Genomic DNA, 18,189 nt, shown 5'->3' on the forward strand with positions numbered 1-18,189 from the left:
CTGAGTGACAGGTCTCGGTGTAAGTAACTCATTCAGAATGTCCTGCTGTATCTCGGTCCACTAATAGCGTTTTTTCTTTCTGGAAAACTTGCTGCTGATGCTGATAGTTGTGATTCTTTTCCAATTAACCAATACATTTTCCTATATTTTAACTTAAGTTTTCTTTCTTACATGCTACGTTCAGCGAAGTTTTCACCAAGATTCATTCGTAGTTGTTGCTATATGGTATTATTTATTATTATTGGTGCTTGTGCGGTTTGATTATACGTGAACTGCACTTGTATAGATTTAATTTCGATAATTTTTATTTCCCATGTTTGGATCCATTTATTTATATTTTCATTGGCCTGTTGCCAGTTTCGCGTGGATTCTTCGCTATTGTCTCTGGCCATCAGTAAATATAACCGTCATAATATTTTCTATTTGTAGTATGTGACATGTATAAACTAGGCAAAGAATTGGCCCCAATACACCTCCTTATGGTACACTTGCGTTACCTTCTCTTATTTTAGAGAAGGCCTCCTTTTATTTCACTGTAAACATTCTGGTTATAATGTAAGATATATAACAGTTCAATGTGTAGTGTTTGTAACAATTTGTGTAGCTTAGGTACAAGGTCTATATCTAAGAATATAGCTGAACATATCATTTTAAGCTCATAGACTCTTTCGATTACATCTGTTATTCTATGTACCCGATCAATTGTTGAATGTCTCTTAATAAACCCATACCGGGCAGTAGGTGTTGGGTTCTTTCTCTCTAATTTCTTAAAAGTAATTTCATGATAATATAAGAAAAAGAAGTTTATTTGAACTTTATAGATTAGAACACATTAAGGATAAAGCGTGTTTACAACTACATAAAATATGTCGTTAGGTAACACCGTTCGTTCAATATAAAATATGACGAAAACACTTCTCTTATAGGAACTAAGATAATCGCTTTATTGGTCGTTTAAGCAATTAGAATATTTTAGTCTTTATATGGTAGGTTTAAGAACCGATAGAAATGACACGGCCACGGACAAATCGTGAAAATCTTACGGCGTTGGGTGTGGCTTCGGTTAACTGGCTGCGAAGTATGCGTGTTCAACACTTGAAACAATGGAGGTGACGTTTAACGCTTGATTTCACTTGTAACCCGAGTCATAGTCTTTAACTATGAAGCAATCGAATCACGGAATGATCATACTTTTCGACACCTGCTCGATATTAGGAAAAAAATTCAGCAATCAGAGACGGAAAAAAGTCATCAATTTTTTTTGCAACAGATCTAAATTGGTTGCCGCCTAATCGCGGACGGTCTATCGTTTGTCATATAATTATAAATCAACGGCAACTCTGGAGAGATTACATAAAAATAATGAGTAATTACAAGGTAACATAACATAATTATCAGCCTTGGCATTTGTAATCAATCTAACAGAATATTATTAACTTAGAGCTGACCAAAACATTGTACATGGAATTTTACCGATTCGTTTATTAATTAATAAATGACATCCATTTCGCATTAGGGTTACTTATGCGGAAAATCGAATGAACCTATTAGGAGTGTAAGTAAATTTAAGAGATTGTTAACGGATGTCGTAACGTATTAGGTGCTTGCAAGTATACTGAATATTTTTTCGCTTTAAAAATATATTTATAAATAAAAACTGGTACAATATATATTATCAAAATATTTTACATCATTTCCTAAAATGTATTCCCATTTTCCCGATAACGTGGCAATATCGTGTTAAAAGAGGAATATTGGCTTATCAGCGATCAATCCACCGATACATTTTTAAGCTTCTTCAGCAATTTAAAGCCGTGTGCCAGCCAAACCATACTACACTCAAACTCTGATCTGGTGAATAGTGCGCGGAAATTTCCATTCAAGGTGCAACAGTATATTTTCACAAGTTCTACGACGTGTGAATCAGCGATGTCATACAAGAGAATGCCCTTGACTATTGCTGGTTTTATTGAAATAATATGCTATAACATATCATCATAACCATAAATATCCCGGTACACCGTCAATATGTAGTAGTGCTTAGAATTGTCGTAGTGAATCCACTTTTCATTGCCACTCACTATACGAAATACAAAGTTTCTTTAAACAAGCAAAGAAAACTAGTGTTCAAACGGTTTTAAATAACATTATCAATGAATTCGTATGGTAGCCAATTTCCCTCCATTTACCTCTCTCGAAGATTTTGCATCGGGTTTATATTCAATCAGCTTTACAATTCCTTAGGATATGACAAAACATCTAATATAAATAAGCTTCTAAAAGACGTTTGTTGGCTCCGGCTGTAGATTTCTTCAAATAAAAACAAAATAGTGAAATTCGAGTAGACAGTTTTGAACGTTATGATTAGCGTCTGTATACATTGTATAACTCAAAAATAATAACTCAATGACAATATTAACTGAAAAATGATTATTTTAGACAGATACAATGTTAATTCATTTTAGCGGACAGATTATATTGTTTATCAGTTGTATACATTTATACTTTGCATTTAATTTCATCAAAATACATGCAAGCACTTAACATAATCGTTTTCATATGAATACTCGGTCATTGGACATTTCTTTTTATTAAACTTAATAAAAATATTAAACTTAAAATTTTTACACTTCATGTTTTTTATTGTAAAGTAATAATTATGGAACAGCACCTAATTCCAATAACCAACACCTAATAAATAAGTTTTGCCTCCTCACACCAGATCAACCACTCGAATTACTTAATTTAAACTCTTTTTAGACTTTGGGCTGTTCTCTAAATTAACAAGAATGACTTAAAACAGATCTTTTCGAAGCAATTCTAGATATTATTACAAAATTTGAATTAATAAACTATTTTGATGACTCAACGAGGTATTGGAGTAGCCCAAATAACTCTTTTTACCTTTAATTTAGAGCTGATAACGATAACACCACATGTTCGCCAACATACGGAACCGAAGAAGCGACCAATTCCGATTAACCAAAGACAAATTATCGATCGAAAAGGGAAACAAAAATAGATTGATAAAAAAACCATAAACTACAATGTTAAAAAGGAAAATATATCCCCCAAGATACCCTCCAAAGTGAATTTGAATATATAAAGGGAAATGAAAACAAGAAAGTCCAAATATGTTAATAAATAATTCATAATGTTTTCCAAAGATATTTATGAATATTTTACGAAAACATCTAAAATATCTGATCCATCGCTAAGCTACATATCATTTTTCACCTTGCATATATATATATATATATATATATATATATATATATATATATATATATCAATGTACGGATTACATATAGTCGAATCAGTATAGTACTATTGGTTTTATATAGCGACCCCCTGGGTGGACGGTAATCTAAAAGGAGATACCGGATATATTAGAAGAAATAAACTGTATTAAAATACTATATTTTATGTAAACATGGAATAGTTTTGCATAGATATACTATCTGTCATGGGAAAGTAAATTCATGGGATATAGAAAATTATGTCGTAAAAGATGCTATATCGTTAAGACAGTCCTATAGGAGGTCCGGTAAAAAATAAAAAATAATTCATATGGTTTGGTAAAAAACATAATTAAAACAATAAAAATTAACTTAAAATATTCATGGCATTTAATTTTTATTTCTGATGGCTTAAGATAAAGCGGGTAGATGATCCACTATATAATCTTTGTTGTAACAGTGGTATCCCTGTTGTATAGTAAGGCTTTACCGGTTACTAAAAAAATATATGGCCTACCCAAGTTACCAAGGAAGACAGAGATATTGCTAATCTGCATTTAACTTCACTAATAACAACAAACACTCTTATATATCAACGCATGGAACTAAATATACCCAAAGATGCAAGAGATTTTTGGTATGTTTTGGTACTATCCATCAATATTAACTAATAAGTGATTTTGTCTTAATTCCACTAACCAAAAATACATTTTTGTTTTAACAAAGTTATTTTACCACTACACTACATAATTAGCACTGTTCCAAGTTTAAATGGTTAAAAACATCAAATATTTTTACAACGATTTAGAAGCAGGATTTTCAAGCAAACAATAATAAATAATTAAACTTCTCGTTATTTATTTCGACTCACTCAAGCCAATTATTTCTGCCATTATTGCAACGTGACTGTAATAAGAGAATACATAAATATCGTAAATGCAAAGGAATCAAAACTTAGGTACAGATAATAGTAATAAAACATGTCTTATCTCCGACGTTTATATATAATTATTATTTGTTTTGTTTCTCTCTGAACGGGAGAAAGAGAGAGATAAATAACGCATATAAAAATAGTAACGAAATAACAAAAGTTCCCATAATTTGTTTCAATTTCCAGATAATTGTAACAATACAATTAGTATAATGAAATATAAATCATTAGATAAAAGCAAATAAATTAAAACCACCGCACGGGAACTAGTAATAAAAAACGTATCTGCGACATTGACGTTAGATTAATTACTTAATTTTTTATACGCAAAAATAAACAACGAAATTGCTTTATCAAAAATCTTATTTCCTCGACATCGCCATCTTAATTGGTATATAAAGATATTTAACTTCGGGCTTATACGTAAACGTATTACGAAGCAGTTTCATTTAATAACAATGTTGTAACGACGCTTCGGGCTGTTTAAATTGTTTTCTTTTTTTTTTAATTCGTTCTCATTCTTCGTCAATTGACGGAAAACATCTAAAAACAATTAACTATTCGATCGGATCTCTCTACGAATAGTAACAAATGAAACGACTGAACTGGGTACGTTCGATAGATCACGGTGGGCCGATGAATTAACCCAACTCTTGTTCTCTCGACGAAACATCAGGTCAGGAGAAAATTCACCGTCATTTTTCGTGTTGTTATTTTTTTATTAAATTAGGTTACAGTGCTGGTCGGTTTCTTGGTTGCTGCATTAGTCAGACGACATGACAAGACGATTTTGTCGTGGATTAAAAATTCCTCTTTCAATTCAGTTCTGGGAAAATTATAGTATTAAGCTTTTATTAAACGATTATGTTAACTTTTCTTTCTAACTTAAAACTTGATCTAACTTTTTCTAATGTTCTTGAATAGTATTTTTTTAATGTACATTGGGCCTCCAGGAGTAGTAACAAATTAACTAGACAAGTTTGATAATCACGTTGGACCGACGAACTAATCCAACTCGCGTTCCCTCGATGAAACATCAGTTCCGTCCGGCCGTCATGGAACAGTTTTCTTTTCGAGTTGGTGTTTTATTATTGACTCGCGGCTATAAAATCGGGTCTGTTATAAACCACAGTCCGAAAATAAGCCCGTTGAAAAAACAAAGATGAAATTCCCGCGATTGAGCAATAGAACGTTTTATTGTCTCGAAACGTAGCCGGTTAACTGGCGAGATTAATGGCTCGGATTCGAGTAGGCATAGGAGACAATGGTACGAATAAAAGAAACTCTGTCATCGTCCCCGGTAAATTGATCGATGTCGAACGAGACTAACGAAAACAGTTAGCGGAATATATTAAACGGTCCGACAAGACCTAAACATGGTGGAAAAAAGAGTTTCGTTCTCTCGACCCACGCGCCTTCTCCAACAGGTGTTCGTGTACGGTATCAGAAAAATTAAAAGGATTATTAGATCTACATCTGATTTTATTACAGCGAACGGCGCGAATGTAGGCCATAATTTATCCAAAACAAACAATAACGAGGAAATAAATGCAATATAAGTAGTTTTTTCGTGAGTTATTACCAGGTGTAAGCCAATAGTAATGGGGCTGAGACATCATTAAAATAATTTATTTCGAACATTCTCTTTGTTTTGTAATATATCATTTGTATATTGGGACCGTAAATCTTGAAGGATGAATGGCGCAACCTGTGTTATGCTGATTGTAAACAACATCAACGATGTCAAGTTAAGATTCGCTCTTAAATAAAAGCTGCAAAATAATAAATCTTTGGTGAGAAATTTTCATTGTTCCTATTTAATTAATAAGAAATTTCTACTGGATTATGTCGAGTGTTGCTGCAAACTAATGAATATATCCCATCGATAAAAACAAACAACTGTTATTAAACTGTTTTAAGTTTTGAAATTTCAAAATTTATATAAACTTAGGAAGGTTGTAGGCTATAGTTAGTTATAATACGTGAGTTTGTAGTAGAATATTCATTCACTTAATCGATAATGATATTTTTTTCGAAAATACGTGTAGCGACCGCTATAATCCGTTAGACCACCACTATTACATTTACATTAAGTTCAAAGCTTGGCAACACCTGTAGATTGGTACTATGCGGTTCCCGGATATCAATGACCATCATGGCAACGACTTTGTCTCTTTTTCTCTACCCGTTGTAACAGCGCCACTTCCATAGCGCTTCCATACTTCCTTTACCTAACCTAATATCCTATCCATCCTTCCGTCGAAAACATGTAGTACTTAACACATGAAATAAATAAGTTTTTATTCAACCGGTGTTTTCAGTTTTCGTGCGAATTCCTTCCACAAAACAGTAGTGAGTGTTCGGACAAACAATCGCATCGACAGCCACGCATTCCGACCGACAAGACGAACATTCCTACACACTTATTTTATATTCTTTTCCACAACTTTCTCCTATCTTCCTGATAACATGACAATAGTGCAAGCAAATAACGATGTTGATTTACTAGCGATCCGACCATAAATCAGTTTACGAGTTATTGAAATGAACAGGTAGTAATCAGTAGTTGCTATGTCTGGTGAGTACCTGGGGTACCATAGAACTACCCTTTTGAGCTGTTACAGTGTATCTTGCACAATATGCAACGTCTAGACGAGCTTTGTCATTGATGGTCTTTTTTGCAGCAATATGTCGTTCAATTTATTCAATAGGCTTCCCTAGAAATCTGCTCTGACAGTTTCATTTGGTTTTACCAACTTGTAATATCTTGCATACTGCTGATCTCACTAGGTTTTTTTCGCACAGTAGGGTTTTATTCATATCTTGTTTCAGATATGGAAGGCTCTCTTGGACTAACCCATGTTTCCAGTTTACCATCTACTTTTCATCGCCAGTTACAACACATCACAGAAATATCTCTTTTTGCAATGGAAGTGCGATGGAACTGACGATAGCCATTTCTCATCCGGCTTCCCATCTTATGTAAATGTTTGAAAGCAATTGTGTCATTAACTTTTAACTTATCTGAAAGTTCTTTGAGAATTTGAGTTCGGTATTCGTCCAATAAATATAACAATTCATCATTTAAAACTTTTTCGTATCGTCTAGGCCGTTCTTTGTAATTGATATTATTTTTAAATAATTCAGAGTCAACCTGGTAATTGTTATATGACGGAATAGTATCAATATGAGATGATAAAGGACAAAACCATCAACTCCAATGGTTAGATTAGATTGTTTAATAATGGTGAAAATGGAAATGTCATATGTTCACCAGTTGATATAGCTAACAATTTTCAGAAGTAAAAAACTTACATATAGCTTAAAAACATATATCTTACAAAAAATAATTCAGAAGGTTGAAAAGACTTACATTGTATATGAAAGCATGAAAATGTTTTTATAGAATTGCCTTAAGAGGCGAACAATCATACAATATAGAAGACATACAGAGTTAAAACGAGTCACAGGACAAATGATGCAAAAGTTCACATTTAAACGACTAAAGGTGATTAGCCACAGACCCAAACAGATGAAAACTGGAAATAACAGATCAAAGGACTTGTTGGAAAACAAACAGATAAACGACGACAACATAAAATGTTCAAAGTCCTGCGGCACTAACAGTAGCATACGATTTGTGTAGTAGATGCTCCTCTAGTAACGATTTGTACATCAATAAATTATTTTTATTAATTGATATATTCAGCTTGCTGAACATGGTGGTCATATATTAAAATATGCAATGAAAAATCATCAAATATATAAAAGTATAAATATCTGAAGCATGTCTTTGCTATCCATTAAATGATAGCAAGGACTAATTAGTACATAGGTTGACTAACTAGTTTCCATCTATTGCTGCAAAGAAGCCACAATGAACATTCATATAGTACATTACTCTGCACTATAATCAAATAAGTAGATCGATGAATAAACAGACAAAACCAAATTAATGTCCATTGAATCCAGATAGAGCCCGACATTTTTAGATCGACCATAAAACGAGAAAAACAAAACAACAAAAAGATGTATTCTATTTTACCAAGAAAACCCACCTTGTTACAAAAAAGATATAGCTTATTCTACCGAAAATATAAATATCTGAGAAGGATTTTTTACAGGATTATATATATTTATTTATATATATTTATATATATTATATATATTTTAATATATAGGAGGAAGGTATATTGGCAAAAAACTTATATATACTCTACATATTATTTATTTTGTAGTTAAATATGACTATAACATATTAGCCAACATTTTCTGATGTTAATAGGACTATAAATAAGTTTCCGCAGTTTATTATAAATAATATTATGTTTTGTCAATCTTTACCTTAAATTTTTTCTTACTTTATACATATACTCATTAAAGGATACTGTCTTTCAAACCTCAAATCATACAATCATGGTATTTTTATAAAATTAATTTAATCCAGCAAACGTGAGAGAATGGCAGATTATAAATGAAATATTTAAAACCATAAATTAGACCAAGGTGTTTATAGTAAGTGTTATAATTACCATTTAAATGCGAGTGTTCATTAGTAAAACAGTTAATAAGATTATACACAAGTTCGTTTATTTTAATTATACAGTAACATTGGATTACTGAATGATATTTTGTTGTAGTTCTTTTATATATTTTGTATATATCTATTACTTAACATAAGTTTATATAATTATTTTCAGACAAAAAAGTTCTTGGAATAACAAATCGGCTAGAATAATAAACTAAAGTGCATCCGGAGAGGGCCATGAATAATAGTTATTAGAAGAACTGATTAGAATTGCTAGAATTATTAAAACCACATAATTGTTTATTGTTTACTTTTTTATTGAGATCACCAACGAAATGTACTTCGCTTCCTTCAATGTAATCCTCATTGGACAGAATGTATTTATAAATATTTTCCTAGTCTTTGAATTGGTTGTTGAATTCGATGTTCAGCTTAGCTTTCAAGGCCTTCTTAGAATTACTTTTGTCATTGAATGGTTAAATTTTAGTTCAGGAAAAATGAAAATGAATGAGGCAGTTGTGAAATGATATAATTTCATTTCCTCATGAAAAATTCCAATGAAAATAAAATTTGTTGACCACAAATATTTCATACTCAACACTCAAATGATATTTCCTATAAGCGGCTAGACTACACCACAATTAGTACGTAATAATATTTGTTAATCACAATTGCAGATTACTAGCATAAACACGCAGGTTTTTTTATATTAAATTTGCTATAAAATCTCATCGATCTTGATCGAACAGTATTAATTAATAATCACAATAAATCATGTTAATAACTAATTTATTATTTTATTACTGTTGTTAAGTGACAATTTCCTGAACAAGGCGTGAACTAGAAATTCAAATAACCAGTCTGAGTAGTGATTGACATCAATAGTCCAGTGTTTATATAAATCAATTGCTGTTCAATTGTGCAGGAAAAAAAATTGTTTCCATATATTTTTTTGTCATTATACTGTAACCATATTTAAATAATTACTCGAAATTTGAATTGTTAATAGTAATTTAGTGACAAATTCATATAGAGGGTCTAGAATGGACTGTTTTTTATATTTTTATAGAAAATAGAAAACCTTCACACCAGAAAAGAGTACATAAAAAGTCTAAAAACGTAAATAAAGCATTAAAATTGTCATATATTGCCAATTAAATTGTTTAAAATTAAAAATCCGGGAGGTAAATCGAGATATTGAATTTACAAATGGTTTAAAACTAGAAAAAACAATTTTATTTTAAACATTTTATTACGAAGTTTGTTTAAAATAGTGCAGTTGTTCAAGCTTAATTACCAAATATATACAGAGACGAAAATCAGCGTCAGTTTATTTTAATATGATCGTTTTGCCATAAAATACAATCCCAGCATTAATTTTAAAATAATTACTGCTATGTGTTCATTATTTTAAAATGGGCAATTTTGGGTCTTTGTGAATGCATTTTTGCTGAATAACTGCATAAATTTGATTCCTGACAATTATTAATAGCTGCAAATATAAATTTTATAATTAGTATTTTGAAAATTGTTATCTGCATAATAGGTTTGGAATAGTAATTTCGATATGTATTTCAAATTCTAATTAATAACAAATATGTCATTTTAATAGATGATCTTTTTCAGTAAAACTACTGGCAAAGCTATAATTCTATCACTGTACAACTACGTATCCAGGAAATAATATAAGCGAAGTTGTGAGGTGAAATATATAGTCTAAATCGACATTTTTAGGAGTCTCATCAAATTAACAATTAGTCGGCTTCATTTCCATCTAGAAGTTCATCTTTAACATCGACATTTCGGTAAAACCACTTCTGATATGAGTTCGTCTAGACACTATTCACCAGAAACACAACCCTATTTGCGAAAAACCAATACTATATTTTTTCCTTTTTTCAAAAACAGGAAGCAAAATATGACGAAAATAGCCTTCTGGAATACCTATTTCAATTCTATACAACATCGAAGAACTAATGACGTTATCTTTATATGTGGATGTTCTACAGGCTGCAATCTTTCAAACGCTCTCAGTATGACTTCACTGAATAAGTAAGAGTTAGTAAAACTAAAGATACCTTAATGACGTGTAAAAGAAATCGAAAAAATAGATAATCATAAAATAGAAAATAGAAAAAACCGAAATGATTTTTAAATAATGAAATATTATTATATTGGTCAATATATATTAAAACATTTCCTCAACAGGCTGAAATACAATACTTAAAATCATAAGAGCCAATATTAAATATGTTCTATATATTTATAAATAAATGATTTTTAGTTATTTTAAAAGGTTAATGTTACTTAACACTATACAGAAGCTTGATTATTTTTGAACTTGAAAATAATCAGGCATGTAGAAAAGCCATTATAACAGAGTTTATGTTAAATCTATTTTTTGCTTCTGTAAAATATAATAATTAATATAATAATTTTATAAATTCTTAATTTCAAAAGTACCGTTGTTTTTTTTATTTTAAAATTAATTTTAAGTTTTGCTACATTTTGGAACGGGATGGGGAAAATACAGAAACAAACAAGAGGAATGAATGAAATTGAAATCTGAATAGTTAAAACATGTGTCACCGATGGGAAAGTTAGTGAATAACAATGTAGTTTTGACAGATTAAGTTGTAAACACTTCTGAAAATTATCACCAGTGATTTTTTATATCCAGAAAAATAATTTTAGGGAAAATAAATTTAAATTCGGTGGGAAAGTATTATGAATTAGTTTTTAAAAATTTGCAACAATTAATTTATTCAAGGAAAAGATCCGAAAATAAGCTATGAAATACTATGAACTGATAAAAAAGAACGATGAATGATGAAAAGATGTTTTTGAGCTGAATATCCAATTGACGATTTTCTACGCAAAAAAACTACTAATAATAAATATTGCAATAAATCAGGAAAACTTTTATGGTGATGACCAAGTCCTACTATACCCGTTATATTAACCAGATATTGCTCTTCATGATTATTAATTATTCCAACCACTGATGTGACATGATCCTACTTAGTAATATATATTAATTGATGTATATACCCTTGTCCATATTGGCCATATATGTGCTATTATATGTATGTTGTATGGAAAAACTTACGCATCATTGTAGGTTGGTCGTTCAGTATGTTTGAAACAATCTTCCAGAGAATTAGTTGTAGAACAGCAACATAACTAAACCCTATGTGGACGTCTAAAAGTAGTACCCACCTTTCTTGGTCAATAAAAGCGATTAATAAAGTTTCCATGTTATAAAGCTTTATCTTAAGATTCTAATTTTTAATCGGAACCTAAATTAAGATATTTTCGTTAGGCCTGATATTCCCAATTTTATGCTTGATTATGACTTAGCAACGATGAGTATCAAAGGAGCTTTTATATCAATTAACGAATTTGTAATTAAGCTTCTGCGTTAATTAAAAGACTTTAATACCTACACAAGTCAATGTATATATAAAGACAAATTATTAAACTACGAGTTACTTCAACATGTTGATGACATATCTCTAGTGACGATTTCTATGAACAGACAGAACTATTAAACACTCTAGTGTTAATATTTTAGAGTCCCCGAACTTACAACTTAATATATACTTCTAATCGCAAACCTCTGTATTAAGACCAAGAGGAAGAGACCATCCCAGAGTACACACAGTCTTATCCATCCCAAAAATGAATAATTACTATCTCTGAAATCGTATTATAATATTAATTGTAACATTAGTTTTAATATTAACAATAAATCTTAATATATGTTAAAATAAATAAAAATTAAAGTAATTCGACACATTTTTACCGACAGCTTTTTTATTTCCGAAAGAAACATTGTTGTGTAGTCCGTAAGCGTATCGGCAACTTCTCCTGCACATCAGTAAGCGTCGACGATAAAGAAAAACGAAAACTGCCATAATAGGGCTATATAAAGAACGGTAAAACCCAGGAGAGCGTCCTGCTAGTCCCGAAATCTCTCTAAGTATCAATCGAAAGTTTGTCTATCAGGTTATCGAACGCTCGAAAAATACTTGCAGTATTGTTACAGTTGTCCTGCGGGTTTTCGCTTAGTTCATCTATATAGTTCGACATTAAGTTAAACTCGTTGCTCTTACAAAGTCAATTACTTTTTAATTAAACTGTTTTTTATTGAATCAGAAAAACAAAATAGCTATCGGCTCAAAATCGTTTACCTGGTATTTCTTCTTTAAAGAGTGACAAGGCAAGAGTTGTTGAAAAACAAACAAAGAACCACGAAAGAGAATAAAAATCGTCATATCATCAAAAACATCAACACAAGAATGACAATCAATTTTGGTGGCTATGCATATTAATGTTTTGATGTCAGTTAACATATTCTACAGTATCAGTTTTCAATCTCATCATATCGTTAATAACTTGTAGGTTTATAAGAAGTACTTTCAATAGTACCTTCAACAGTTCAATATGATAGTGGATACTTGATAGAATAGAATGATTTTTATATTATTAATTCATTACATATTATTATTAATATTAAATTAATTATTATTGTTTTGTTCTACTAAATAAAAAGAAGACAAAATTTTATATTAAATTATCAATAAATAAAATATTACTGTTTTTTGTTATGTTAGTTAACATATTAAATGATTATTCGAAGTTTTTTTTATATATTTTAAGTCTATAGTTTTATATATATATATATATATATATATATATATATATATATATATATATAAGAACCACCGTCCTCGGCATTAAGCCTACCGACTGGCCAGTGAGCAACTTAGAGACCTTTCGAAAAAACATCCGGTCTTACACAGCCTGGTTGCTGGTCTAACTCCGATGGTTATTCCTTGTCGGATTTTCTACTATTTCCTATAAAGTCATTTATAATTACAAAAATAAAGTACATCTATGACCCAGCAGTATTCGAACCCGCGACTATCTCAACAGTAGAAAGACAGGGCGGTCTGTCGCCTTAACCACTAGGCCACCAAGCCGTCTAATTATTCGAAGTAATAAAAACATTTTACGAAAACCAACACTGAAAGCTGGTTCACTCGGAAATACAAAGAGAGGGTTACAACTGCTTACGAAACTTTTGTGTATTCTATTTGAAATTAAAATGATATTTCTAATTCTGAAAACCTAACTTTAAATGGTATTTATTTTATCAATATTAAAAATTATAATGAAGTGCTGATATACTATTGAAAATTGGTGCAAAATTTTAAATATTATAAATCGATGAGATACTATGTAAACCAATGTAAATGAGATAATTACAGTAAAATACTCATTTAGCCAAACAAAATACATATATATGACTGCATGAAATGACTTATAACTGATGCTAGACATGAGCAGAATGCAACAAAGCGAAGGGTTAATAGTTGCAACAAATGGATATCGTTTTATATATCATGTTTTATATGTTTTAAGTTATTCTGTTTTAAATTTGTCAAACCACAAATAATAATTATCTGAAGTGAGTTTCCTTAGACTGACTGACAGAATTAATAGATATGAATAGTAATTATAACGTTAATATTAATATATAAACCAACAAAAAGATAATAAAACTTAAATAAAAGTCAGAAATACATGAAATATTGTCATATTTGTATCTATCTATAGAAAAATGTAAATACGAAACCTACACTGTGTTTTTACAATGCATCACATGCTCCCATCATCTGTGAGATTGACAATAAAATCTTTTTTCGGGTTTCATCTCATTCAGTCTCATTCATAAAAGATAGTTTTTTCAAAACTGTAGGTAGAAATCTCGAATTCTTGCATATGTTTTCTTTAAAAACACGAAACCATTCAATAAACTAATTCCGATATAATAATATTCAGTTAATAAAAGACGATTTACATAAAAGTCTGATGAACATTACCAATTATGTAAATGGTACTTTGACGGTTTCAAATATATCGTATCGATGGGGAACATGGTCGATATCGGATTATGGTTACTACCAGTTTGGATTGGGAGTGTGTTATTTGTTTGAAATGGGTAAAGTTTACGTATTTTCCTCTTTGATGTTCAATTTCAGCGGTTTTGTTTTCGATAACAGTTTGGGGCCGTGAGATAAATATTTATGTAAATAAAAAGGATAACCATTAAGAAGCTATTAATTCCGAACCACCTTTACATATTTAGTTAACATGAAATTCGTATATACACAGTACCAATCACAGATGAAAAGAGTTTCAAATAATATAAATTTGTATTGTTGATCTTGCCCATGCTAGCTTGCGGATCAATATAAAAGTATAGAGTATTTAATCTGATGATAAAAAACATATATGCCTCAAAAATCCAAAAATAATTAATAATTTTTTACTATGTGTATTTTCTTATAGTCCCCTAGTCTTTTAATGTCTTCTTTTTACCTACGAGGGTTTCCCTGGTTTTGTATTTTGTAATGTATTTCATTATAAAAAAAACCGACTATATAGCAAATTCATTAATTAAAAAGGCTTACTGTTGAGATACTCGCGGTTTTGAAACCTGCTGGGGCATCGTCGCAAATTTATGTTTGTGATTGTTTAATATCTGGGATTGTCCTTAGGCAAGAGTGCAAAATCCGACATAGAAAATGATCCCAGTCACGCCAGTAACCAGGCTGGGTAAGACCGGATGTCTTCGGGGATGATTTCTGGGAAGTTGGTCACTCGCCGGTCGGTAGGCTTAATGTCGTGGACCGTGGTTCGGAGCCTACGTTAAACTGTAGGTCCGGTCCAGATAAATTCTCGTTGGTAAAAAGAGACTTTAAAATATAAAAAAAATTAAAAAGGAAATATCAAGGAATCCTAAAACGGAAGTGAATAAAAGACCGAAAAAATAATAAACACACACCTACATTAGTAAGTGGTACAAATATTTTGATTATAATATAATAATTTGTTATAATAAAGATTTGCTAATAAAGATCAATATTGTCAAACAATCCGTTTTATTACAACGCATCCACACGATTTAAACTTGTTTCCAATCGACCAAATTTCAGATCGGTGGGTTAGCATTTTTTATATCAAGGAAAGCCAAGGAATAGTTTTTACTGAATTTGTTATTATTTGCTTATCAGTACAAGTTTTTTTTTGTTATCAGTTCGATATATTTCGTTTATAAACAATACTTTAACAATGTTGTATTTTATTTTAGTTAGTTTTGAATATTTTGAAATAATTTACATACACACTGACCAAATTTAAATAGTTTTATGCAGTTAGCTCTTCGATATATTTCCTTTAGAAACATTTTAACAATGTTGTATTTTAATTTAGTCAGTCAAGAATATTTTCAAACAATTTACTCACACACTGACCAAATTTAAGTAGTTTTATGTAATTACCTTAGTACATGAAAAAAATATGTTATTTAATTGGTTCAAAATAATAAACAGTTTTTTTTGCCGTTTTATAAAAATTTGAAAAAAATATTTGGATCAATAAAAATTAATATATATTGTTGTTTTAATTATAATATTTTACATTAGAGTAAACTATTTTACTTCAAAATATTTGTACAATCAATTTAAATGCATGAAATATAACGTTAATATATGTGTAAAAAGAGGAAATATTTGCAAACATCTCTTGAATTTTTGCTATATTACTCTTACGTAACAATCTACTGAACATTGTTGTTATAATTCTATTCGAAGGTATCAAGATTGTCGGGATATGGAATTGACAACCTGATATTATAACAATCTTTGTAATAGATTTGGCTTTATAACCAATTGAGAAACTGGGATAAGTTGAATTCATATTGAAAATCTAACAAATTTAACCGTGTTTTTTTTCTGAATTTTGAAAAAAAGCTTTATTTTTTCAATAAAGGAATATTTGGTTTAAAAAGTATTTTGTTCTAATTAAAATATTGTACTTTAGATTCATTATCGTTTTACGTATTACGTATAAAAGGTTGGAGGAATGTTCTGCAAATTATTGTTAGTTTTCTCGTTATATTACTCTTATTAGTTTTATTTTTTCTGTCAATTCCAGTTCTATTCAAAAGTATCAAGATTGTCGGAATATGGAACTACTGTCAACCTGATATTATAGTTAATAAACTTCAATAGATTCGGCGTTATAATAGATAGAGATCAGTTTGGATTCAGATTGAAATTTAAATTCAACCATTCTGATTTTTTTAAAAAACTTGATATATTTTGTAGGAAGGTATATTTCGATCAATAAAATATACTAAACTTTCTTATTTTAATTATAGTACTGTATCTTACGAGTAATTATCATTTTTGGCAAAAATAATTTCATTCGAATATATGAAACTTTAACGTTATATTTATAAAAATATTGGAGATATGGTCTGCAAACATTTTATGAATTTTCTCCATATTACTCCTATTAGTATTGTTGTTTCTATCAATTCAAGTTCTATTCAAAAGAACCAAGATTAGCAGGACTCGCCAACTTGATATTATAAGAAATCTTCGATAGATTTGGCACCATAAGAGATGGAAAAATGGACCAATTTGGACGGTGTTAGTTTTTTTTTTAAAGGCTGTCCACTGCCAACTCGAATTATGTAGACATCCACATAATTGTTTTCATCTTACATAAAAGTACCATAATAACGATATTAGAAAAAACAATAACTGGAGAATTTATTCAAATCATCACAGAAATTGTCGCTGAGCTTCGACAGTGTGAAAATTAAATTTTATAAGATTCATTGTTGGACAAAATAATACTTGGTTCTAATTTTATCTGAAGTAATAACATAATTATCAGATAATATATAGTGGTATAATCAAGAAAAATTAACGATGTCATATTAAGAAATAGACAGTTATTAACAAGACCTTTATTGTTATCCAACTTACTTGGTCTATCCAGTTCGTTACTCTGAACACCTCCTTCCTCCAAACTGGGTATTCCGCTGTAGGTGGGAGAGGCAAGTGGAAAAACCACCAACATTATCATGCCGAAGCTCCACATCTTCGCAAAGGTCCGTTCCTGCGATCGTCTTAATCCAGATCCGGTGACATCATCAACACACTCACTCACAATCAACAACCGGCACCAGCACCATTGAAATCCACGATCGAACAGTGTATGATGAACGGAAAGAGTGAGAAATTCGGCGGGAAAAACTACACAGGGCGATCGACAACGCCGCTTAATCGTCCATCATCATCATCATCATCGTCGTCATCAGCATCCCGACAAAGTCAAAATGATTGTCATTTACCGTTAACGTGAGGGGCATGTCATGAAGATGGGTCGCGATTAGGGAGACCGTGTTCGTTGTGCAGGAAGAGCCGAGCGAGCGAGCGAACGTAGCGTAAGCGCAAAGGGTAGTCTGAGCCGGAGCACTGATGTCGTGCCCGTCACCACGGTCAACAGCGTACTATTCGGCGTCGGCGGCAGAGCCAGCGCGTTTCACCCGGAGCACAGCGAGCGCGCTTGTCTTCGGGCGTCTTCTTCGACGGAACTTGCACCAGCCTCTCGTCAGATTCGTCTGCAGA

General features: G+C 30.9%; 1 protein-coding gene across 4 annotated transcripts in view; it reads right to left on the reverse strand.

Moving 5' to 3' along the window:
- Positions 1 to 17,849, reverse strand: part of side-IV (sidestep IV) — a 573,009-nt gene extending 555,160 nt beyond the window's left edge. For 3 of the 4 annotated variants that reach the window (XM_076404300.1, XM_076404298.1, XM_076404296.1), the window contains exon 1: positions 17,545 to 17,799. In XM_076404300.1, coding sequence (XP_076260415.1) covers positions 17,545 to 17,659 — 115 coding nt within the window. In that variant the 5' untranslated portion in view covers positions 17,660 to 17,799. Of the gene's footprint in view, positions 1 to 17,544 lie in introns of all 4 variants that reach the window. The other variant, XM_076404299.1, reaches the window with a different exon arrangement.
- Positions 17,850 to 18,189: the final 340 nt, after the last annotated feature.

Source organism: Rhynchophorus ferrugineus, unplaced genomic scaffold (genome assembly GCF_030347505.1).
Source record: "Rhynchophorus ferrugineus isolate W39M unplaced genomic scaffold, kcgeb_rfMv2 rfM4, whole genome shotgun sequence".
NCBI classification, from domain to species: domain Eukaryota; kingdom Metazoa; phylum Arthropoda; class Insecta; order Coleoptera; family Curculionidae; genus Rhynchophorus; species Rhynchophorus ferrugineus.